This window comes from Chanos chanos, chromosome 4 (genome assembly GCF_902362185.1).
Source record: "Chanos chanos chromosome 4, fChaCha1.1, whole genome shotgun sequence".
In the NCBI taxonomy this organism is placed as follows: domain Eukaryota; kingdom Metazoa; phylum Chordata; class Actinopteri; order Gonorynchiformes; family Chanidae; genus Chanos; species Chanos chanos.
Genome location: NC_044498.1, coordinates 32,537,624 through 32,563,390, shown reverse-complemented (window position 1 = coordinate 32,563,390; position 25,767 = coordinate 32,537,624). Strand labels below are relative to the sequence as shown.

General features: G+C 39.2%; 1 protein-coding gene across 2 annotated transcripts; it reads left to right on the top strand.

Moving 5' to 3' along the window:
- Nucleotides 1-1,056: 1,056 nt before the first annotated feature.
- On the top strand, nucleotides 1,057-23,892 carry rps6ka2 (ribosomal protein S6 kinase, polypeptide 2). 2 transcript variants are annotated; one of them, XM_030770834.1, is made up of 21 exons: nucleotides 1,057-1,155; nucleotides 7,588-7,704; nucleotides 8,249-8,330; nucleotides 9,972-10,052; nucleotides 10,680-10,759; nucleotides 13,706-13,812; nucleotides 14,742-14,779; nucleotides 14,896-15,038; nucleotides 16,182-16,252; nucleotides 16,437-16,525; nucleotides 17,261-17,325; nucleotides 17,871-17,973; nucleotides 18,920-19,050; nucleotides 20,227-20,352; nucleotides 20,663-20,752; nucleotides 21,049-21,207; nucleotides 21,595-21,756; nucleotides 21,891-21,967; nucleotides 22,622-22,739; nucleotides 23,111-23,248; nucleotides 23,767-23,892. In XM_030770834.1, the coding sequence occupies exons 1-21, from the start codon at nucleotides 1,057-1,059 to the stop codon at nucleotides 23,890-23,892; spliced, it is 2,202 nt and encodes a 733-aa protein (XP_030626694.1). The 2 variants fall into 2 exon arrangements, with proteins under 2 accessions (XP_030626694.1, XP_030626695.1); XM_030770835.1 differs by lacking the exons at nucleotides 1,057-1,155; nucleotides 7,588-7,704; nucleotides 20,663-20,752 and having other exon boundaries at nucleotides 8,285-8,330.
- The last annotated feature ends 1,875 nt before the right edge of the window (nucleotides 23,893-25,767 follow it).

The following is a 25,767-nucleotide window of genomic DNA, read 5'->3' as shown; positions in this document are numbered from 1 at the left end:
ATTCTAATCAGCTTTTAGAACAATAACAAGTCTGTGATCCGGTGAGGCAGTGAGAGAATAAGCTCTCATGAAATGGAAACGACATGAGTGCAGTGGTTGACAGTATGGTCCCTGTCAAATTGATTTCCCTCTTTGATATGAATCAATACATATGGTCCAATAAATACATTACTTTAGGCCATCAAGTAAGGTTATTTTAAGCCTCTTTGAACGTCCTTGAAATGCACACATTGCTGCAGTGTAACGCGTATTTTTTTTTCATGATGTTACTATATTTTTCTGTAGATACTTTTTGCTTTTGTCTTATGTACACGGACAGAGCATGATCAATGCCTTATCATGATGCTGCGATAGCCACACTTCTCATGGTTTAACCAACTTCTTACATAATAATGATCATGATTAGCAAGACTGAGGAACTCACTTGAAGTAAAAACGATTACTGTTGATAACCGGCTCTGACATGGTTTCGTGCGTTTTTCTTCAAACGTACGTTGTTTTACTAATGATTTTGTGTCCGGACTCTTGTACGACTGGCTTTCAATGTGTTCTCCGCAACCACTGCTGAGGACAGCCCGTAAGCCGCACATCTTGTTTCGTCCTCTGCGCTACGTTAGCGGAGGTATCGACGTTCATTCGTCAGCCATCATCGGACAAACCCTATGGGTGTTATCGGCTCGGTGTGATTGGGTGTTTGAGCAGCTCGAACATTTGGGAGGGAGCTGAGCCGCTCACATTACAGAACGAATAGCACTGATTCCACGGCATGACCCTAAGAGAGGTGGGTGTTGTAAACAGCGCCTGTCATCCTGCAATGGCATAGTTCCACCTGAGCTGGACTTGCGGACTATTGTCCAGGACAGGTTCCGGAGACGACATTATAACAAAGCTGAATGGTTTATCGCGTAGTTCTTTATCCGTCTCATAATTCAGTATTATGGATTAGTGAAGTCTGGCTGAGAAGCAACTGCAAATCCCTTTTGTTGTGTGCTGTTCTGGATTTAAGCACAGGACTGACAAAAATTGTTACAGGGTAGCTGAGAGAAACTGAGGAAGATGGATACGAACATGCGGAAATTTACAGTTAGAAGATGGTTTTCTGTGTACCTTCGCAAGAAGTCGCGCTCTAAAAGCTCGAGTTTATGCAAATTAGAGGTATGTATCATTTTACCCTCTTTGCTTTCTTTTCTCAGCTCTCTGCGATCTATTCAAGTAGGCTATCTATGATGAGAGGTATCAGACGCTTCCACAATCTCACCATGCTTCCCCCTGTTGCTACAGCATAGTGCAGGTGTTTGCGGGGTATGTCATGGAATTTTCTGCGGTCCAATGAAGTGCCGAAGTGCTATCTCCGCGAATGGTGAATGACCAATGGGGCAAAGTGCTCAGACAGCTCTATTTAAAATAGCAATTAAACTTAAAAGTCTCGTGATCTTGGTGTAACTAAACGAGCATATTTTGATGTAGTGGAAACTAGCGCGTTTATAAGGAGATTTCAATTGATATCGGATGTTGAATTTTAAGCACGGGGCTGAAAACGGACTGATCTCGAATTAACCCTTTCGTGCCCCTTTCGGATATTAGCATGATTTGCACTTTGTTTCGTCAGTTTGACCATAGATCATGAAAAAACAATGGATACCTTGAGACGCTGATGTATTGAAAATATGCCTTTGGCTGTGGTTGGACATTTCAGGAGTCTGTAATTATGAGATTTTTTATTACAAATCAAACAGTACATGGATTTGCTTGTTGCATAAGACAATCACACAATATATAGGCTACTCAATGAAAATATCACAATCTCTGCCTTCAAATCAAACGTCTCATAAATTTCAGTTTTATTGCTGCTCAACTGCTGAACCTCAGTCGTTTTTTTTAATCTGCAGTGGACACTTTGACATTCAGCTTTATTGTCTTCTTGCTGAGCACTGAGCTGTCCCCACGCTCAGATGATAGCATTTGACATACCTGTCTAATACTGTTAAAAGTTGTGCACTCTTCTAAAGGCAGCGGGTCCCAGAGCGATGGACTGTTTCTGCCTTGTCAGTCCCCGGTTGATTTCTCAGAATGCCGCCACACTTAAGCCCATCCCGATTGACTCTTAGGAAATGTTCGTGTGAGCAGGCAGTCGCCCCAGGCATGCCTCACCTTTGGGCCACTGCTCAATGCGTAAAATCCGTATTGCCTAATTTATAATCTTTTACTACTTTTATGTTAGTGACACTATAACGTTAGTGATAGAAATGAAGTCAGTAAATGTAACTGCCTTAGAACTCCTTAAAAACTTCTAACTGTTACTCTACGTTAGACCGTTTTGGACAATTTGATATTCCTGTCAAGACACCAGGCCTCCTAAAACCGTGGACCTTGTCTCGTGTAGACAAGGTAGAGGAATAAAGAACTGTAATTATAAATCTGTCCATCTTTCCATTTGACAAGCTTTCCACCACAAAATATTTCAACCAATGCTGTTTTTATCTGTCTCCATAGTGCAATCATTTCTGTAGTAATAGTCATAAATTACTGAATAGTTTAGAAAATCTGAGACAGTAAATTTAATTTCAGGATCACATCCATTAACATGGAATAATGTTAGAACAGCTTGTGAGATGGCACTCTTTTCTTTCATAGTAGTATTTACCCTGGTGAGTGTTGCTTTATACTCAGTGCAGTCGCGTATGGACTGTATAAACACTCTGAAAATTAACTTTACGCAGACAGATTTGCAGTATGGGCCTGCATTAAAAATGCAGGAACTTTTGAAAACTGAAAACTGAATACCAGCTATTCATTATTAGTTTGATCTGGATGAGCCTTTCTCTTGAGCAAACTGAATTGGTTTAGTTATTTTGATGAAGAGGTACAGTGCTAGTTTAACATACAGACACAGGAAATTTATAGTGAAATCTATAGCTTTGCTCCTGAGGTACTGTCTGTGTGTATTTGTGTGTGTGTGTGTGTGTGTGTGTGTTTATTTAGTTGTTTAGGACATAAACAGCATGTTTCTGAGCACTGTTAAGCTGCATTAATTGAGAGATATTGATATGCAGAGGTAACTACCACATGACCTTAATTTGCTCATAAGGGCAGGACCAAATAGCATAGGTTAGAAGCCTAAAGCAGCATAAAAGCCAACTGGTCAGATGAAGTTCTGGCTTGTCATGCCCGAAATCTGAGATGTAAATAAATAGAAACAAAGATGAGGCCTACTGGTGGATAGTTATACATTTTTAAAAATCTGTGTGGGTGTGTATATGTGTTTTGTGTGTGTGTGTGTTTGTCTGTGTCTGTGTATGTATGCGTGTGGGTGTGTGTGTGTGTGTATTATAACAACTTTGTCATTCATAATTTTACAGTGTTTTGATGTGACCTATTTAGATTCATTCGATTTGTCTTGGTGATGTATCCAGGTCCATACCATATGTCAGTCTGCCATTCTGTTCATCCCATCCCACAGTGTGATGCCTAACTGCAGATGTCTTGAGAAATCCACATGTATCACGAGTGCATAATTAATTAACTCATTCATATGCTTAAATAAGTCATAAATATGCATTTCATCATGTTTACCGTTTAGTAAAGATCTCTCTGGAGTGTAAATACTGAGCGAAATATTACAGTTCCTATAGCGCATGCATTGTATTCTCCATGCAGTGTTTTCACAAAGAGCCTTTATAGTTTGAAAGCTTGTCCCTCACTGCTTATTTCTGAGACAGGGAGAAAGCGATAAGGGTCTCGTGTCCAGTGCAAGTCGGGTTCCAAATCTCCACAGAGATTGCTGCAGCAATCCTGCTGACAGCTGCTTTGCATAAAGTTCTGACAAAATACCAAAATAAAAAGATATGTCACATTTGAGTGTAATATGCCTACAGCGTTAGAACACTACAGTTTACATGTGTTTACATCATAGGGTTTCTTTGCTTTTCTTTTTTTTTTGACTGTGTTCACAGCTGTAATTAAACAGACCTCTGCTGAGACTGAACCATGGAGGTCTTTGTTAAAGTCTCTGAGATAAAGAAGGTCACATAGTAATTCATTTTTAAGTTTTAGCTCACAGAACGCTCGCATATTAAACTCAGCCTGACCTTGACCAGACGAGGAGAGAGAGAAACTAATTTACTTTGCTGTAATTATTGAACTCATAAGTTTTAAATGTCAGTAATTTCAATCTCAGAGAGTAAAGTCTTGGGGGAAATTCATTTTAACATGTACGCACTTGGGTGCCCGTTTACAAAGTTAATGCACTTTTTTGAAGATGAAATTGATGACGGAAGTGAAGTAAATTAGTGCAGGAGAAAACAGGCATTAAACTGCATTTAAAAAAATCTTCAGGAAGATTGGTTCTCCTATGTCTGTTTCACTTTGTTTAAATCCAAAAAAAAGGTTTGGATCAAAAGCTTCCAGCGATCCAATTTCCAAATGGAACCACAAGGAGTGATTCTCTTTGGACTATGCTGATAAGGCCAGCACAGATCATGTTTCTTTGTCCTATTTTAACAGGGGAATGATTCGATGCCTAGGTCAGTGTTTATGAGTACAGATGTATGACTGACCTCTCAATTTCCTGAGTTACAGTTTGTTCATCTGATGATCTCACAGATGATTTTCTTCTAAATCCAGAGGTTAATTTAGATCGTCGTACTTTCCATCGCAAACAGCTGTTGACCTAGAACTGGTAACAACACCCACGACTGTGATCTAATATGCAGGCCTACTGGCATGGGACAAATCAAAAGTGAGGACAGACATAATTGCTACCCAAGTTTATGTGATTGAATATTAGTTGGGGGTTTTTTGTTGTTTTTCTTTAGAAATGTTTACCTGTTTAAAAGGCACCTTGTGAAAACATCCAATATTTCTCTTTAATACTCTCTAAAGTAGGAATTAGAGACATTTTCCTAACTGTTCAGTCCAGCTCAGAAATACATACACAAAGACACTAAGTCTTTTGTCTGAAAAGTTTTTACTGACCTGTTGTAACCTCAAGGTTCCATAGTGGTTAAACTCATCTTGTGTGTTTTTGTTTTTGTTTGGTCCTACACTGAAAACTCTTGTGTATGTTATTTATGTTAGCTCAACAGGATGAAACCTGTCACCATTTGCAGTTAATCACAAGTGATTGCTGATCAAAAGCAATTACTAAAGCAAAGTCATTCTAGTACGTTTAACATGATAATATCTCTATCCCCTTATGTAATATGTGACTAGGTCGCCACGTGTCCGATTTACAGGGATAAATGAAATGAAAATCTCTCTCCACCCTGCATGTGAGCCTGAGGTATGGCCGTGTGTTATCAATACAGGAGTACTGTCTTATATCATTTTAAAACGATGGAGTTTTTCCATTTTGATGCTCTTCTCAAAATTGTTGCCAGTGCTGATAAAAATTCCAGGCTGATAGAGAAACTTATATGTCTTAAATTATTGACAGAGGACTTTTACAGTTCAAAATCACCTTGAAAAGGAAAAAGCATCTTACTGGCCTTTGAATGCTGAAGCAGTTTGTCAGTGGGGCTGACCCAGCTGTTTGTCCAAAGGCTTTTTATGTTGTGGGAATGCACAGAGGATTATTTGATTGGCAAGAAATGGAGAAGTAATGTTTTGTTTGCTAATTATACTGTGTGCAAATGTCTGTGAGTTTTTAATTTTTTTTTCTCATGCAAGTGAGTGTGACCTGCTCACAGAGCTAGAGTAACAGCTGGCTATGCTTTAGGTTACACAACCTTGGTCTCAATATTTCCCACCACACACACACACACACACACTTTGCAGCACAGCCGTCTGTTCCACCACAGGCAGCCACAAACACAACAGGCAGTAGCTGGAGAAGGATTTAGGTAATTTGTATTATTTCATTAAATGCTAAAATCCACTTAGAACTGAATATGAAAGACATTTAGGTGTCCGCTCCCTCAGCCTGCATTCATAAATAACTGTTTTATTTTAGGATAGCAGTTATAGTGATGCCTACATTCATAAATAACTGTTGTTTTAGAATATCAGTGATAGTGATGCTATGCCAGTGTAGAATGATTAATGAATTGAAATCAGTGATTTCTAGACCACAGATTTGTGCCTTGGACATTTATTTTTTGCAAAAAATAATTGAAAAATTAATCAGAGAGGAGGACACCAAACTGGCAAGCACATTAACCTTTGAGAGACAGTGTAGCATCAGGGTATTTTCCTTAATGAATTTGAAGCATTTCCCTGAAGTATGGCTCTAAGAATGATATTTGGCTCATTTCAAATTTTCTAAAATGAATTTAATTTACCAGAGTGCTTCAGGATGTGGGAAAGAATCTTTTTAAGGTACTCTAAAATGTCAACAGAAATTATTAATATAACACACTGCAGTCTCTGAAGTGAATACGGGTGACACGAAAACAGTGTTATGTTCTGCTGACAGGGGACAAACAGTTTGATATTTCGATGTGAATAATTCAATACCTTAGTGCTTCAGATATCTTTGAAATCCAGAAGTGGGGGAGAGAGAGAGAGAGAGAGAGAGAGAGAGAGTGAGATGTGATGATAGTGCTTGTTGAAGGAAAGTGTCAGAGATGAAATAGTGTACAGAAAAGATGTACACGATCGTTGTGTTCACAGTAGATCCTCCACATCCTTTTGTATACATTGAATGTTGATTCTAAATTTTATACGGAAAATTCCCATTGTTCTTGGTTGTCCAAATTACTCCTGATTTGAAGTTTACAGAAAGATCTGTCACAAATACACTCATTCAGTACCAGAACTGGACCAGTAGCGTGTTAAATCTGTATTCGCCTGTTTTTCTCCCTTGAATGCAGCATACAGACAAGAAGCGATTAAAAAAAACTGCAAGGAAACTTAGACTGAGCCACTAAGCAAGCTTCATTACTTAAGCAGTGTGCCGTGTCGAATATGCTTTCTCATCACTTCATTAAAAAATAGCACACTGGACGCTCACAGTTATGTAATGCAGTTGTGCGTTTCTTTATTTATTTATTGAGCGGCGGCGAGCGAGATAAGCCGGTTTAAGAGGGATTCCAGCTGTGTCAGCTTGGTAGAGTATGCGTCAGTCCACGGTGGTCAGCAGCAGGGCCACATGTTTTACTCTGCACAGTGTGTCCACCAGACAGACGGCAGGGCCGTGAGGGACACGCCACACCTTCCCTGTGTAACAGTCTGACAGATAGCCCCACAGAATTAACAGCACTGAGCTGCATAGTCACTCACTCACTCACACGCACACACACAGCCACAGGACCCACTTACATTATGCCTCTGCTGCTGAAAGAAATGTCTCAATATGGCACTAGTAGAGTACTCTTACACTCTTAAATGTGCTTTTTGAATTTATTGCATTTATTTGTCCTTTATGTTTTACATTTATATATATGTGTGTGTGTATGTGTGTGTGTGTGTGACAGATTCATAGATTATATATATGAATCACACATACATACATATATCATACATACATGTATGACATATAAATGTGTGTGTTACAGATCATTGATTTTCTTTAGTGCAGAAGGACACCTTTATTTCCTCATAACCTGTGACTATGCATTATTTAACCGTTCCATCCTGTTGTATCTGCAGGATGAGAACATACTTAAAGAAATTGACATCAGCCATCACGTAAAAGAAGGCTTCGAGAAGGCCGACCCATCCCAGTTTGAGCTGCTCAAGGTCTTAGGGCAAGGTTCCTATGGGAAGGTGAGTGTTTTTATCCCACTGCACCATCACAAGGGCTATACGCATTACCTGCATGTGAGGTAGAGATCTGTGCAGAGATGCCCTGAGGTCAGTGCACTCAGATGGTCCAAGGTAATTCTTGTCAAAGAAACATGTGGTAGGAATGGAAAGCAGATTTGGGATTTATGGGTAATGTTGATTTGAAAACTCTTTTTGATGAGCTGTCCTCAGAAAGCCTTTGAAAAACTAAATAAATAAAAATAGGATGAGCCATAAAAACCGGACTGTAGCTGCCAGTGGTGTAAGTATGGCACAGCGTTCACTATTTCTGCAGTCAGCAAAAGACAACAAGATTTTAACCAGTGTAACTCACAGTAGTAATTCTGATTCAGTGGAGTGATATTTTGGATATGGACCGGACATGTGTCTTGTTTTCATAAATACGTTCCTCATTTCACACACTGTAGTTGCTGTATGGAATTACAATACAGTGTATCACTAAAAATAAAATTAAAATATCACTAGAAGCTCTTGTTCATATTCATGTTTAATTTTTCCTTTACAGGTATTCTTGGTAAGGAAAATCAAAGGCTCTGACAAAGGACAACTCTATGCTATGAAAGTGTTGAAAAAAGCAACACTGAAAGGTATAATTCTGTTTTGTTTTTATGTTGTTTCGTTTAGAATTTTTTTTCTTTATTCCGGATTTGTGCCTCTCATTTCATAATCAGATTTCAGATCCTTTGCTGTTCTTCTCTCTCCAGTGAGTTAGTAAAGAAGCTGAAGTGCTCTCCCACTGAATGTTAATTTCTGTGTGAATCACCATAGATTAGTCACTGTGGAAAAGGTTATGCTCGGGTCCATGTGTGCTTTAGCTAAGTGTCTGTTACTCATCAGGCTGATCTTCAACCGCTACCGCTTTTTGTTGGGGTTTTTTTTTGGTTTTGTTTTCCAGTGTGTCAGTTAGGAAAAAAAAAGGCCAGAGAACTCAAAGCAAAGACCGTAAGTAATTCAGGGTTTCAAAGGAGGCTTATGGTCTTCTCACAGATGGCTTATTCAGCCTGGGGCTGGAGGGTGATGTACCTGGTTAAATCGCACTCTTATATCCCTGCACAATATCCCGTATCTGGGATTCTCCGTCCCAGCTGTCCCACACTCGCCGGCATGGACCAGGAGCCCAAGGGAGTGTAATTGGCCAGTGGGAGCACTGGGAGTGATACCCTTTACGCTGTACTGGGTGAAAGTGTAGGGTGGAGTCGTTCTTTCTCTCACTGCTGTACAGTGGTCATCAGAGGAGAGGAAAACTGTGGAATTTGGGGCAGAATTAAGCAACCAGTGCTCTCATCTAAGTGCGTTACGTCATCTGATAGATACTTCTCAGGGTGTAGTGTAGGAAAATACAGTGGATTGTGTCACACATGTTGGAACTCAGAGCAGAGACCTACAAGACAATGCATAATTAGACACTCCAAACTAGGAGATGAACAGGAACTAAAAGTAGAGTCATTTTATTTAAGAGCATTCTTCAATGCTTTTTGAGAAATGTCTTCATTGGGTCATGACATCATACATAAAAAATCATAAGACTTTCATAAGACATCATACTTACATACATACGGAAGAGCCATACACAGGTCCATCAAATCAAACTCTTCACTTTACACATGCATTCTTTGCTACCCCTCCAGGGCCCAGAATACTCACACGTTTGTAGTAACCATGGTTACCACCTGCCGATGTCTTTTTGACATGGGAGTCATTCTGAGAGACTGTAGTTGTGCTATTTCTTCATGTTGCTCATGAGTGAAAAATAACTCTGCCTGTGTCTGCAGTACCTTGGAGGACAGAGCGAATCATAAAAAAAAAAAAAAAAACTGCCATACCTCAGCAGAAGGAAAATGCTCCATCAGTTACATAAGCAACGCCATAGGAACAAGGGAGCGAAAGCATCTCCTGCTAATGCACAGCCTATGCTGGTCTTAGTTTGTATATTCAGGCCAAACCATATTTCTTTTTTTTTTTTTTGGTTTTGTTTTCGTTGTCGTTGTCGTTTGTTTTTTGTTTGTTTGTTTGTTTGTTTTAGTTTTGGTGGTAGATAAGATTTATTCCCAATGGGATGATAAATAAAAATGAATGCAGAATTATCAGAGACATGTGCCTCCTAAAGAAGTGACTGTGTTTTAAAACACAACAAAAATTTCTGCAGTTTGTCAACTATGAAATAGAACACTTCAGATCAACAACAGGCTTGTAAATCTGTGGGGTTTTATTGTTTGTTTGTTTTTTAGTACGAGACAGAGTGCGATCAAAGATGGAGAGGGATATTCTGGCAGAAGTGAACCATCCTTTTATAGTTAAACTTCACTACGGTGAGTGTGTTGGCTTCACCTTCCACCCATCCACCCATCAATGTTTACTGTGGGTTTTGTTGTAGACATATTTTAGGTGCTCTGTTGAAAAAGTGGGATTCGAACACATTTCTTAACTGTGGTCATTACACAGTCTCCAAATATTCACCGTTTCACTTGTTTAAAAAGCAGAAAGTCTTGTTTTTTTAAATGCATCTCACTAGTTATACAATGTTCGACCAAAGCTTGATGCTTCCAGTAAAACAAAAACATTTTCCCACACACTACTTTTTTTTGCCCTGTTGATTACACAAGTAAATGCACACACACACACACACACACATACACACACACCACAGCTGTTGTGTTTTCATAAGGGTTGCTGAAGAAATGACACCTCACAGAATACAGCATGACTGCAGCCCTTTTCAATTTACATATTGATCACTTCATTTTCACCTGGAAAATAACCCTATTAAAGCCTTTGATATGCTCTGTCGGTTCTGGGGAGTTTGAGAACCAGTTATTATAAGCTCATATGTAAAGATTCATAAGGTTTTAGCAAGTTTTTTTGTTTTTTTCTTTCTTTGTTCACATTTCACCGGGAACTGTTTCTGTTATGTGACAGCATTAATGTGTTTTCCCTAGCATTTCAGACAGAGGGAAAACTCTATTTGATCTTAGACTTTCTCAGAGGAGGGGATCTCTTCACCCGGCTCTCTAAAGAGGTCAGTGGTCACTGTGTTTCCACCAAAATACATCAAGTCCTTTAGTCACTTTTGTTTTTTAATATAGGTTCATTCACTCCATTAACCTTGAGTTGTTGTTTTGTTTGTTGGTTGGTTGTTTTTTGCTTTGTGTTTTTTTGCTTTTTGAAAAGCTGAGCAGAACATTTTTGTTTGATTGCAATCAAAGCATGAAGAAGCAGGTGTTAAAATTACACTCCAGTTTTACCAATTTCATCTCATCACTGGCTCAGACAGAGCTCAGCCCCTCTCCAAATGAATCCTGAAGACGAATTAAAGCTCCCATATTAGCCCCACTGTCACATGTCCTTTTTTAAAAAAATCCTTTCTGTGGCCTTGTTGTACTATAACATCACACAAAGGCTCTTTTATGGCACAGCTACTGCCCAGTTTCCCTTTCACTTATGTTTATCAATAGTAAAAAGGTATGAAACAGTCGGTAAATGAGTGTTTGACTATTTGGTAATGACTAAGACTCCATATGAAAAGATAAGAGTGGAGTTTTATGGGGTGATAGCACTCTAATAGAGACATCTTTTGGCACAAATGGTCCAGTAATTAAAAGGATGTCTGCCAGCTCGTTTTTTTTGTTGAATTCAACCACTGTGGTGTAATTGGTACTCCACTGCTGACTGTAATTTCCTCTAATATAACCCTCTGATTAGCTCAATTACTGTTGGATTGTATCACTTATCTCTACTGTCTCCAAGATTCAATTAACGTGCTCCTAAATTATGCGTACATTTTTAACACTCTTATAGGTCATTTTAAGTCTTTCATACTGACAAGAGTAACTCAAAATCTACTTGATTTAGATGTTTCAGAAAAGCGTTTTGTATATTAACAGTGCAGTGAATCAGGAGCTTTTTTCCAGACTCTTAAAGAATAATGTGCAGTGTTTTATGTTTATTATTCTATACCACAGTTTTGCAGTCTCTGTGTAGGCTGAATGCTAACAAGCTCTTGAATGCAAAGTAATCACAGCTCAGAGCTGTTCTGCTGTGGTGAGGTGAAGGCCAGAAAAATGACCTCATTATTATATACCCTCTACTGACCTCTGGTAGCATTTCTCACCTGATAAATCATAAACGAATGTTCCTAAATGAAAACAAAGGCCTATTCAGCCACGTTCAGCCAGTTTTTGTTTGAATAATGAAGTTTAGGGCCCAGCAACTCTTGTGATGGAGAACTGCTGAAGATGGGTCCATATATGACTGCTGATCATGTTTAAACGCTTACTTAACAATCACTCCTGAGTGCTTTTTAATCTGTATAAAGTACACCGCCACCGATTCAGCTCCCAAGAATAACTTGTTGCCTTGGTGATAAGACAGAATATTTTACAAGTTGTTTGAAGTAATCAAGGGAGATTGTAAAGATGAGAAACTAATCTTGGTGGTGAAATGGTGGAGCACTTAAATATTTTTGGATGCATTCTGGAAAGGGTTTTTTTTATCCAACAATCAAAGAGTGCTTTTTTAGGCCCCCAGTAATATGCAAAAAAATTGTGGGTTTTAAAAACACTCTTGGTGTAAATTTTAGAAACAGCCATTGAATGTCTTTATGTTTTCGTCTGTAAAGTATTAATGTTAAAAGCATACGATGAAAAGGAAATGGTTTATGAGTGTTTTTAGTGGGGTTTTTTTTTTGGGGGGGGATATAAGGGAACATACTTAGGACCTAAATACCTACGCAGAAGTAATCAAGCACTCAAACATCATTGGCTATCAACAAGATGTCTCTAATCGATGCAGAAATCACAAACTGATCAAAAAATGACGCACTGATTACGCCAGTACATTAAGTCTTTTTTGCATTTCTTTCTGTGTTATGTCCCTCCTAAGCCTCTGGTTTTCCCTCTCTGTTTGCGAAGCTTAAGTGTGTAGAGTGACAAGTCTGAGGCTCAAGCAGCTTTCCGGATATGCAGTTTACGAACACTGGAGATGCGTTTCAAACGGAGCTTTTCACTAGACATTGATTAATGTGAATCACGCCAGTGGCTCATTTTCACAGCTAAATTACCCCAGCGCGCTCCAGCAGCCTGGACTTCATCGCCAACGGCATTTCACCATCAGCCAGATTGCACAGTCTTTTCCACTGATTAATTGCTTGTGAACCCATGTGGTTTTTATAGCACATCACTGATATTGCCATATACAATTGGAAAAAATAATATTAAGAAAGCTTTAGTCAGTGGGTGAATATAAGCTTTTTAACTTTTTTACTTAGAGTAGCGCAGTTTGGTGACCGCTTGGTTCTTCAAGTCACTTCTTCAGGTGAAATGGGTTTTGTCACCAGATTTTGGGAACACTGAACATGTGGAGGTTTTCTAAAACCCTTGGCTGACTGCTTTGCTTTGAACTGCCGTCATTAGCTATTCATTCAATCCTTTTAATAAAGCAGAGCGAACATGACGGTGCTGAAGCCTGTTTTAGTGAGAGGTTTGCTCTTTTCGTATAATGTGGATCCTCTGGGCAGAAGCATACTTGATAAGTAAGACATGAATTCATTTCGGCTCAAAATCATTCATTCATCTGTCAGTGCAGCTGCTACAATGCTGGCCCAGACTTGTTCCTTTCTGTGCAATCCAATTTCCCTCAGTATGATCCCCAGTGCCCCCTATACGCAGCTCTAGTGAACGTCATTGGGAGACGAAATTAGCTGTGTGATAGTAAACAAAGAATGGTTTGTGAGCAGAATGTTCCATGGCTCATACAGAAAAATCAGAAAATCAGATAAATCACATTGCGATGATCCACAAATCGTCAGCTTTGTGTTTGTGTGTGTGTTTTATGTGACAGTACAATATTTCAACCTGTATTGTCACTTTAAACATAATTTATAAGTGGTCGCTTTTAAAATAGTTTAATTATCTGATCTCAGATTGGTCACGAGGCTATGTTTTCTCTGTGTCTCATGAATAAATAGGTGATGTTTACTGAGGAAGATGTGAAGTTCTACCTGGCTGAGCTGGCTTTAGCTTTAGATCACCTTCACAGCCTGGGGATCATCTACCGTGACCTCAAACCAGAAAAGTGAGTGAGAAACAAACCCACCTTCACATCCTACACAAACTTTGCAAAGCTCTTAGTGTGGAAACAGACCTATTCATTTTCCCCAAACGCTCTTAGGTGTGAGACAGAGCAGGTCTTCTCAGAATCGACTTCATCCATCTCTCTGTTCATCTTGACATTGAGAACAGAGTAGCTCAGGGAATGTAGTTTCACCCAGTCAGAGCTGAGGCTTAGTTTGTCCTTCTGCTTGATTTCAAATGACTGTCAGACATTTTTACCTTAATGAAAACCCGGCTGAACAATGTGATGTAACATCCCTCGAATGTGTGCATGGGTCTGGACTCAAACACAGCCTGCATGTCTGCAGGGAGCTCCTGTTTCAGCTGAGCTCCACAGTTTTGGCCAAAAAAGAATAGAGATACTTTAGCCGTACAGAGGTGTACAGGAGTGAGCCTCAGGGGAGATCCATACCGGGAGAATAATAAAGGAGCGCTCGATACATGTGTGAGAAAAGCCTGTCCCTGCTCCATGTGTGTTTGATTTTCCCTTATATGGGTGGGGTGGGGGGGGGGGGGTCAACATGTGGTGATGGAGCCCTTTACAGATCTCTGTGGATTATGTGTATCTCTAAAGGACAAGCTGTTCTGAGCTATGGAGTGGGTGATTAATGACGGACACCAGGAGGACACAAAAGGAGACCATGGTGCTCCGTATATTAATATAGATAAAGGCTGATTTATGACAGCTGCCTTGTGTACAGATATGAGCTGTTGCTGAGAAAGGTGGGGAGATGCAAAATTAAACGTCAAGTTGTCTTGTTTGCAAAACAAAAAAAAAAAAGAAAGAAAGAAAAGAAAACCGCTGCGAGGAGAAAAATGACTGTTTTGGTATGAGGGAGGAATACTGAGGAATTTGTGCTGATTTTTAATTCTTTTTTTTTTCTTAAACAGTATTCTGCTGGATGAGGAGGGCCATATAAAGATTACAGGTATGTAAAGTTACATTTGTTTAATTTGATTCTGATCATTTTTCTACAACTGAACCGTCAATGGTATTTGAAGGGAATTTCCCCTTGTATCCATGGTATACATTCTCCTCCCTCAGATTTTGGCCTGAGTAAAGAGGCCATAGACCACGACAAAAGGGCGTACTCTTTCTGTGGAACTATAGAGTACATGGCCCCAGAGGTGGTGAACAGGAGGGGTCACACCCAGAGCGCAGACTGGTGGTCCTTTGGTGTCTTAATGGTAAGTGGAAATGATGTTTTTCATCATTTCTGTTTGAGTGCATAACTCACAGGCTTTCGTGTTTTCTGGTGTTTGCTCATTAATGTGCTGATAGACGGTGTTTGCTCATTAACGTGCTGATAGACCATGAAATCAGTCCTGGTATTGATGGAGCTATACATATAGATTTCATTTTTGAGTGAGGCTTCCTTTAATCTCTTTGTTTGTTTGTTTGTTTGTTTGAGGTTTTTTATAAGCTTTTTCCATTATGCTTGCTTATCGCTACTCCTTTATTATCATCACTACTATTCTTTTATTGTTATCCTTTCTAATGTTATTTTGCTGTGTCACTATCATGACAAACAACTCCTGATTTGCATTCGAATGCACAAACTTTATGCATAGAATTCAAGGCACTTTGGACATAATAGATTGCATTCTCTCAAAACCGCTGCTAGCAATGACGCTACTGCACCTAACAAAGTCGTTCAGTGTGCAGTCTGGTGTCTCCTAACCGAAAACACTTCCCATCCAAAGTGTTTGCAGAAGTGTGTGACTTCATGATATTAATCTTTGAACAAGGTCAGGCCTGTTGAGAAATCTCATTTCACTAAGATCCATTCACATCTCGGCTGTCCAGACACAAATTACATTAAGATGACCCCTTGAATAGGCAAGCAACAATGACACTTCATCCAACACTTCATACTCCAATAGACTGAATTCTACAGAGGGTGTATAGATGTTTGCCAAGGAAAGAAATCCTGAAACATTGAACCAGCACCATGTTATGTCCTCTGAAAATCATGTTGGTTTGCACATGCGCACGTGTCATCAATACATAATATGACGATGATGTCACTGTACATGGTCTCCCATAAAAAACTACATTAAGTGTGTGTGTGTGTGTGTGTGTGTGTGTGTGTAAGTGCAGCAGCAGCAGCTTCATCTGACAAAATACTGGCATATTTCCAAATATCCACAGCAGTGCTGGGACTGCGTTCACTCAGAGGCAATAATGTATTACATAAGAGACTGTACACCGTGGGGACACAGGTTCACAATAAACCTATACTGTTAGGTGTTGGCGGATATATTTCTTTCTCTTATGCTTAAAGAGTGAAGTGTTTTTTTAACACTTGATATTTTTATGACTCTTCCTAGTTTGAAATGCTGACAGGATCGCTGCCATTTCAAGGCAAAGATCGAAAGGAAACAATGGCACTCATTCTCAAGTAAGGCCTGAAATTCTGGTAGTATGTTTCAAACAATTTGATTTGACTTTGTTCGAAAGTTTTAAGCCAAGTTTTTTTGGGGGTTGGCAGTTCCTTTACAGATAACATGATTATGCATTTTTCCCTAAACAGTCCTTGACTGGAGCGTTCCTGACTTTTTATTTTCTCTTTTTTTCTTTTTCAGGGCCAAACTTGGCATGCCACAGTTTTTAAGCCCAGAAGTGCAAAGTCTTTTACGTGCGCTCTTTAAAAGAAACCCCGGCAACAGATTAGGTACAGCATGCAGCCAAAAAAACATGCTTTTCACTCATTCAGCATCCATCAACTTGCCTCATTACCTAATTAACTGGCAGTACCAATTAGAAATTTTAGGAAAAAAGGAAGGCGCTATTTATCATTGCATAGTTTAGATGAACATAATCAATCTGTCAAACTTTTAATCTTTTCTGTCAAGCGAATGATCACTCCAGTACTATATCATTACTCTCAGAGTAAGTTAGAGAAATGGGCCTCATTTAAGATGAGTAGATTAAATAGAGTAAGAAGTGCAGGCAAGCATCCAGGCTGTCATTTTAGGTGGGAAGAGAGTGACTGTTTGTCAAAGGTGGGATTGAATTTAGCTTTATGAATATCCCTTTATGCATAATTCACGAGGCACAGAGAGAGATGTTTCCTAGACCTGTAGCAGACAGTCTCTCAGCTTACCTGCACACTTAGGCCTGAGAGATATTTTAGGCATCTGGGGTTTTTTTGTATATTCCTCAAGAGAGTATGAGAGAACCTTACATTATGCATGATTTGCTGTTTGGGCAATAGAGCAGTACTGCACTTTGTCACCGAGAAGCTGAGCAGTTAAACCAAAGACAAATCGACTTAGATAAGAATTGACAGATTCTTTTTATGACATCAGAATAAAATGTTGTTGCGTTTTTAGCTTTCTGTGTAAGAGAAACATTGAGAACGTGTTTCTGGAAGTTGATTGTCGTTCGTCTTTTGACTGTATCCAAGGTGCTGGACCTGACGGAGTGGAAGAGATCAAAAGGCATATCTTTTTTGCAACAATCGACTGGAACGTGAGTTATAAGGATTCTGAGCTCATCACATCATACAAAACCTACATGTATCTAAAACCTGGCAACCTTAACTCTAACCCTAACCCTAACCTTAATCCCAAACCTGGCAATTTGTAGTTTGTTTCCAGTAACACTCAGAGATTATGTAAAACTCTTACAAAATAGCCCTGACTCTGAAAAGGGGTTGGATTTAACTGAAGGTTATGTTTCTCGTTTGAAGGGGCAGGGGTTTTTTTTTTGTTTATTTGTTTCAATACCATAAAGCAACACTTTTTTAATGGTTTTATTGTGTCCTATTGTATTGTATCCTCCTCCCTCTTCTAAAGTTTTGTTTCCTCACAATTGTATTTACTTGAAAGTACAAACCTATTTTCAAAATTCAATAAATTTAAATAAATCCAATTTATATATAACAATTGTAATATAGATTGTGCCTGTGGCGTAGCACGTAGTGACACAGCAATTACTGCTCGTACATTTCCCTTACATCTTTCATAGTTTTTTTTCTTTTTTTTTTTTCCAAATTTCTGTTTCTCCTTTTACAGAAGTTGTATAGGCGGGAGATCAAGCCTCCATTTAAACCAGCTGTCGGCAGACCAGAGGACACTTTTCACTTTGATCCTGAGTTCACCTCTCGCACACCCACAGGTGCCTGTCACTGCCAAAAGAACTCTCTCTTTCTCTCTCTCTCTCTCTCTCTCTCTCTCTCTCTCTCTCTCTCTCCCTCTCCCTCTCTCTCTCTCCCTCTCTCTTTGTGCCAACATAACATCTTTCTCTCCCTTTCTCTTTCTGCCAACGTACCATTTCTCTCTCTCTCTCTCTCTCCCTCCGCCAACGTAATATCTCTCTCTCTCTCTCTCTCTGTGCCAACGCAATATCGCTCTCTCTTTCTGTAAACGTAACATCTCTCTCTGCCACTGTAACATCACCCTCTCTCTCCTTCTCTCTCTCTTTGTCTCACTCTCTCTCTCTTTGGAAAACACAGACTTATCATAGCAACCATTATCATTGTTTGGAAAGCATTGCCACTGGGATTCATTCAAAACTATGCTCATTCTCCCACATTATTCATAAAGTACATCACATAAACACTGTCATCGTTTTCTTTCTTGTAAACATGATTATTCTTAAGATAATAACTCAATCCTCATATTTTATGGAGATGATTCAAATGAAAAGTTGGACCAAATTTGCTATTGTAAATGTAATCTAATTTAAAATTGTTGTCTTGCTGTTGTCTGAGTTATTCTGAGGTAAAGTGGCAACATGAAATGTAGTCTTTTACACAGTATAGAGATGTAACTGAGTAGTTTTTGTCAGAGATCATATTATGCAAATAATTTACATCTCTGGATTCAGAGAATTTAAATCTAGAGAGTTGGTAATGCGGTTTGTCCAAACACGGGCCAGAGCTGTGTAATGGGCCTGACCTTCAGGAAAGTCAACTCAAAAAGCTAAGACTGGATCAATTCTGCAGTTATTTTCCATCCCCACAGTGACTGTGTCCTAGCTGGCTCTGACAGAGGGTCTGTGTGTGTGTGTGTGTGCGTGTGTGTTTGTGTGTGTGCGTGCGTGTGTGTCTTTCCGTCCTCAGATTCCCCTGGTGTTCCTCCCAGTGCCAACGCCCATCAGCTCTTCCGGGGATTCAGTTTTGTAGCTGCTAACCTGGGCCAAGAGCAGCCTATATCTGAGACCAGACCAAGTACCATCAACCCCATTGTCCAGGTGACAACCCCATGCTCACAATGCAATGACATCACTCTTCTCAAATCTGACATATGGTAATATAAACACTTATTAATATGGTTTAACTGAACAGAACATAATGTAAATCCAGCTGCTTTCAGTTATACTGTACTTTGACTTCTTGGACATCCGTGCACATACCCTGATGCTCCTTATTGTGTGGACAGCAAAGCTTGTCACAAATAGCACACACTGAATCTGAAACAGAAAAGTCTAGGATAAATCATTTCATTTCTACGGCTGACCTTGGTCTTTAAATGCCAACAAGACTTTTTGCTCGCCGATTTAAATGCTCACATGTGCTTAGCGCAGCATTAATAATAAAAAAAAGAAAGACAGGCGGAGTATTACATAAGCTGAACCGATTCTGCCAGATGGTTCATACCTGAGTGAGCGCTGCCACTGAAGTGTGTGTGCAGAGCGGGCTGTGCCCGGAGCAAAGCGTATTGATCTGGGAGACATGGGTCTCTGAATGACTGACATGTCAGCAGCACTGCAGAGCTGCTACCAAGAACATTTTGATCTGTTGTGACACCCAGAGTTTTCTATTCTTAGTCCCCATTGTGCTGAGCATGCTCAATTACCATTCTCTCTCTCTCTCTCTCTCTCTCTCTCTCTCTCTCATGAACATGGATGAGAAAACTATACATGTCTAGAGGTTCATGTGAATTTGATTGGAATGCGTCATCTGATAGGCACCGTAACAGTTGCGCAACCTGTTGTTTTTCACATTTCCTTTTTGCTTATGCATGCACCTTTTCTTCGCAGAGGTTTGATTTTGTTTTTATTTGTGTACTGTTCTCTCCCTGTTTACTGATACTATGCAGTGGACTTGTAAATTTAGAAACGTTCAAGTCAAAACATTCACAATAAGAGAAGTGTCACCATTGGCAATTGTCACAGACACTTATCTTACTGACAAATTTCCAAATTGAGGAACTGTGCCAAAAAAAGTCACTTTCACAAGTCCTTTCTGAAAACTTGTAACAACAACAGAGATCCTTTGGTGCTGTGGAACTTTTCTTTTTAAAAGGAGCATTGAAGTTTGAGTTAGAGAAAAGAACATAACCAGTACTTCCATTTAAGCAAAAAAAAAAAACAACATTTAATGTGAACCATTTGGAAAGGCCTGATTTTCTGTTTGTTTGACCTCAGCAACTTCATGGAAACAATATTCATTTCACGGACGTTTATGAGCTGAAGGAGGACATTGGTGTCGGGGCATATTCAGTCTGCAAGCGCTGTGTTCACAGAATTACAAGTGTGGAGTATGCTGTTAAAGTAAGTCTGTGCAAATAAATTTAAGGTGTGCATGGAATATGTTATTAAACTAAATGAATCACAGCTTGCTTTGAAGAGCTCAATGGATCGTTTTATTTTACAGTAAAAAGGCCTGACATTTTTTTCTCAGGCAAAGACTGATTATTTAATATTTTATTGATAAATAACAGAAGAAAACCCTTCTCTCTTAAGTGCATGTTAATAATTTTCAGATTAGCAGATGGAAAGGGCAATGTCATTCAGTGTGACTACAAACGACTAGCAGTTGTTCTGGTGTCATAAAAGCTGTTACTGGGTGGGTTTATTTCAGATCATTGACAGAGCTAAGAAAGATCCATCTGAAGAAATAGAGATTCTGCTGCGATACGGACAGCACCCAAACATCATCACTTTGAAAGATGTGAGTTACACCAGATGACAAAAGCAGATGAATGAGAAATACACAAGACTGTAAATACAGCAGAGCACATGTATAAATAATTTTTGGCATGACTACAGTTAAAAAATTAATATGCATGAGCAATAAATCAACAAGTTTTTTTTTTCTGTTTACCATTAGCTAACTAGCACAGGCTTAACTTATTATAAGCTTATGAGTGTAAGCTTTACCAGAGCTTTGTCAGGCATCCTGTGAGTGTAGTGGCTATGCTGATTGTGTTACCAGTGGGTGATTATCTTCTGTCCTGTGAGTTGAAGGTCTATGATGATGGGAAGTATGTGTACCTGGTAATGGAACTGATGAGAGGTGGGGAGCTGCTGGACAGAATCCTGCATCAGAAATATTTTTCGGAGAGAGAGGCTTCTGCAGTTCTTTGCACCATCACTAAAACCGTGGAGTATCTGCACTCCCAGGGGGTCAGTTCTCAGGAATGATCACATATATTTAACATTTTCAACATTTTCAACCTTTTTTTAAACTGTTTTGGTGAAAGTGCTCCGATGATTAGATACTGCTGTAATTTTGTGGTTATAATGGTCATCACTTCACCGCTAATGCAGCATGGGGGTTGTTCCCTTAATCTCTTGTATATTATAGTTTATTTGTAATTGACAGGTGCATATCAGCTACTGCATGTCTACTTATAAACATGATATTTGGGACACTGTAACAAGAGTTTCGACATCTACCATACAGTGGCTTTTCTATCAGAGACACTTTGCAACAGAATCAAATATGTACAAATATATACAAATATACCTGGACCATTAATTTACTAACTGTCACCAGTTTCTCTGTCAAAGGTTGTCCATCGAGATTTGAAGCCCAGCAATATACTCTACGTAGATGAAACGGGAGACCCAGAATCGATCCGGATTTGCGATTTCGGATTTGCTAAGCAGCTACGAGCAGAAAACGGTCTTCTTATGACGCCATGCTACACTGCAAACTTTGTGGCTCCAGAGGTATTGCAAAGCTCTGACTCCAATCTGTTTTCATTTTTATTCACATTTATGGAACCCTAGTTGAAAACAGGGTGAAAAAACCTCTACTTTGACTTTTAAAACTTTATTTTGTCTTTTATTCTGTTTTTCTCCAGGTTCTGAAGAAGCAGGGATATGATGCAGCATGTGACATCTGGAGCTTGGGAATTTTACTGTACACCATGCTTGCAGGGTGTGTCCAGCTTTCCAGACCTCAGACTTGACGTTTCGTTTATGATGAGCCGGATTTGCAAATTTGTTTTAATCACATTGTCATCACCGCTAAAAACAGGCTACAACCATTTTTGCACGAGTCTGTAAACATGCAGATTGGAAACCAGCTTTACAGAACCTTCTTTAGTGACAGACTACTCTGTACATCTGTACTCTTATGAAAATCCCACAGTGACCTCTCTTTTGGAAATACAAAAGTAAAATAACAAATCAGAAGCTTTATCTCTCCAGACACTGTTGATAAAAGGACTAATTTCTAGATCAAGGGAGAGGGGATTACGGAGAAAGCTTGGGTCAAGGCTGAGCCAGACACGTTATGCTCTACTCAATTCCAAACCTATCACGAAGAGCACACTCAATTTAATGTTCCCGATGGCAGATTGGACTCTAAAGCTCTCTTTAATCGGGGCACCTAAAAAAACTCTCTGTCTTTCAAGCGGTGTTCATAGAACGGCTAAAAATAATGTTTTGAAAATTTGCCCGAACAAAAAAAAAAAAAAACAGCAACAAAAAACTCACGCTCATCCCTCACTTGAATCTCTTTACAAAAGCATGAAGACTGTCTCCTTCATATGTGTCATAGACATCCTGTGTCCTTCCCCTGTTTTCACAGGTTCACTCCTTTTGCCAGCGGCCCTGACGATACCCCTGAGGAAATCCTGGCTCGCATTGGTAGTGGCAAATATGCATTGTCAGGAGGCAACTGGGACACTGTGTCCGACGCTGCCAAGGTCTGCCTCTATTGTGTGTGTTTGTGTGTGTGTGTGTGTGTGTGTGTGTGCATATATTCTTACCTCACCTACTGTAATTCTGGATTTATTACTGTTCATAAAATGTCCCCGGTTCGTCCTGAAGCCTAAATGCAAAAGGCAAAGAGAAGACTGATATATGACAGAAAGGAAATTAGAGCCAAAACCATTTAATCTCAGAGCAGATCAGGTCACTCAAAATCTGGGCTGATGTGGTCATCAGGCTGTACATTACCCTACAGACCATACAGTAATTAATACAGTAATTATTATATTATAAGCATTGTTTATACAATTTGGGACAACATGTGTAGTCGGCATTGGAGAAATCTGAATCTCTCCATCTTTGCTAGGACATTGTGACCAAAATGCTGCATGTGGACCCCCACCAGCGTCTGACGGCCCCTCTGGTCCTGAGGCATCCGTGGATAGTGAACAGAGAGCAGTTGTCTCAGAGTCAGCTCATCCGACAGGATGTGCAACTGGTCAAGGTAATGCTTTTTTCTTCACTGTGGGTGTTAGGTTCATCCATCCGGTCAGTATACTGTTTGCAACATATCTGGTAAGTGTTTGTTACAGAGGTATACAATGACAGGTTTAAACTGGATGGATTATGTCTATGTATTCACTCAGCTATCTCCATCATCTGTCAGCCTGCTGGGTTTTAATTTCTTTCTTGTCAACTCAGTGTCTCACTATTGCCACCTTCTGTCAGCTTTTGAAATTACATCTGTATGACACAGCAACAACCTGGTTGAGAGTAGCATAAGATAAGAAGGTCTTTATGTGATGGAAGATTTGTGAGAAATTCTGATTAAGCATCCACACATAGCTAAAATGTCACAGTAATGCAGTCACATTCAACAAACATATCACAGGTCACAGGTATATACTGTAAAGGTTTACAGTGATCATCAAAGCACTGTATCTTTACAACAGAATTTTGCTCCACTTCTCACAAGTCAGATCCTAACTTTAATGAATAACATGTTGTCTTTTGATTCTTTAGGGGGCGATGGCAGCCACATACTCAGCTCTGAATCGTTCACCACAAGCCCCAAAACTGGAGCCTGTTCTGTCCTCATCTTTGGCCCAGAGAAGAGGCATGAAGAGATTAACCTCCACACGTCTTTAGCATCTGTCATTCAGCAGACACATCTACATCCCACAATGAAACAATGTCAAAGTGCCCCAGAGATTGGTTCCCAGAGAACTGTGATCAGACCAGTAGAACTAAAGGGGAACCACAGGGCCAGGGGTGCTAACCAGTGGTGGCAGAACTCCAGTAGCTTTGACTCCACATTCAAAACATTCGGGAACTACTGAGGCAGCACAGACATCTGTGGTAAATGCTAAAAACATGCACTGTCATTAAGGACAGAGATTTCCATCTCGTTACTCTAAAAAGATTCTTATTATTCTTTGAATTCTCTGTGGACATACTTTAAAAACTCAGAGTGTGGTACTCGCGTGCACACACACACACACACGCTATAAACTACCAAAGTGTGGTGACAGAATTGTACATTGTGTAAATAAGTTTAGGAGATTTATTATTGTCCAAAAGCACAAATATCATTACCCAACCTCTGTGTGCGGTCAGTCAGAAACGCTGTCTTTCATAAAGGCCTTCTCTGTTGGCTGCACATGTAAAAAGCCCTCTATAAGTGCACTATTCCAGCTGCTTATGGCCGTCCTACTACCATTGCAATGCTCAGCTTCCTAAGCACAATGTCACTTACAGGACCATGTGTGTCAGTTTTTTTTTGCCTGTACTTCATGTCTTGCATGCCATAAATTTTATTTTATTTATTTTATTTATTTGAGAGGTGAAAAAAAATTAAAAACAGCTGGGAATTATTGCTGTATTGCTGTGGGGACAAGTTATGTAAATGAATGCTAACTTCTGAAATGTGTTTCACCTGTTTTAAAGTAGAATAGCAACTTTTTTGTTTTTACTTTTCAAAAAGGTTTCAGTTTCTCACAACTGAAATTGGAAGATTAAATATATTCAGCTAAAACAAAATAAACAAAACATTTTGTTTTCAAACATTTGAAATATTTATAACAAATGTAAAACATTTTGCCCAAGGACTAGATACTAAAAACAATTCATTCCTGTCTTTCAGTTTAATCCAGAATGTATTTGTCCAGAATGTATGAGTGAATAACATTTCATCAAGTTTATTTTACATCGACAGGTGTACTTCAATTCATATTTCAGTTCCCTGGTGTTAATCTATTTATTGCCTAAATTATCCTTTTATTAATGTGTTATTCATTAATATTTTTATTTATGTAATATTGAAGAATTCTTATTTATTAAAGTGCACTTTATTTTAAATTTAATTATTTTGATTTGAAGTTGGTTTAAGGGTTAGGTTTTTATATGTTTTTTGTTGTTGTTTTGGTTTGGTTTTTTTGCTGATCAGTGCAGATGGAAGTGTTGTCTTTCCACTGAAGTAAGTTGGTGCCAATGTATAAGTGGTCAGGAAATATGCACAGAGCTATAAAATAGAGTAAATGCTGAGAGAAAGAGAAAAAAAACTGACGCAAATCTTAGACATGAAAGTAACTTAAAGAACTCCAAGCAGATGTAACATTCATTCTTCATTCATTGCAAGCAATTGCATGTCAGCTTAAATATTGCCCATGATATATTTAGCTGCATAAGCCTTAAGAAAACATTGAAAAGACACACCTTCATATGCACTTCACATCTTCATGTCCTATTACACACACACACACACACACACACACACACTAACACAACACATTTTTCTCCTCATATTCGCCTATTTGCATATTCAGTAGTTTTCTTTTGTGCATTTCTGTATTGTTTGTGTTGGTATCCCAAAACAATATTTGCAGAAAGTATTCCAGATAAATGCCATAATTTTGTATAAATGAATTACATTTCAGGAAACATGCAGATATTTTTGTATTAGAACAAACTCTTCAAATGACTATCTGGACAGTGCAAGACACTTGTGCACCCACTCATCAAGAT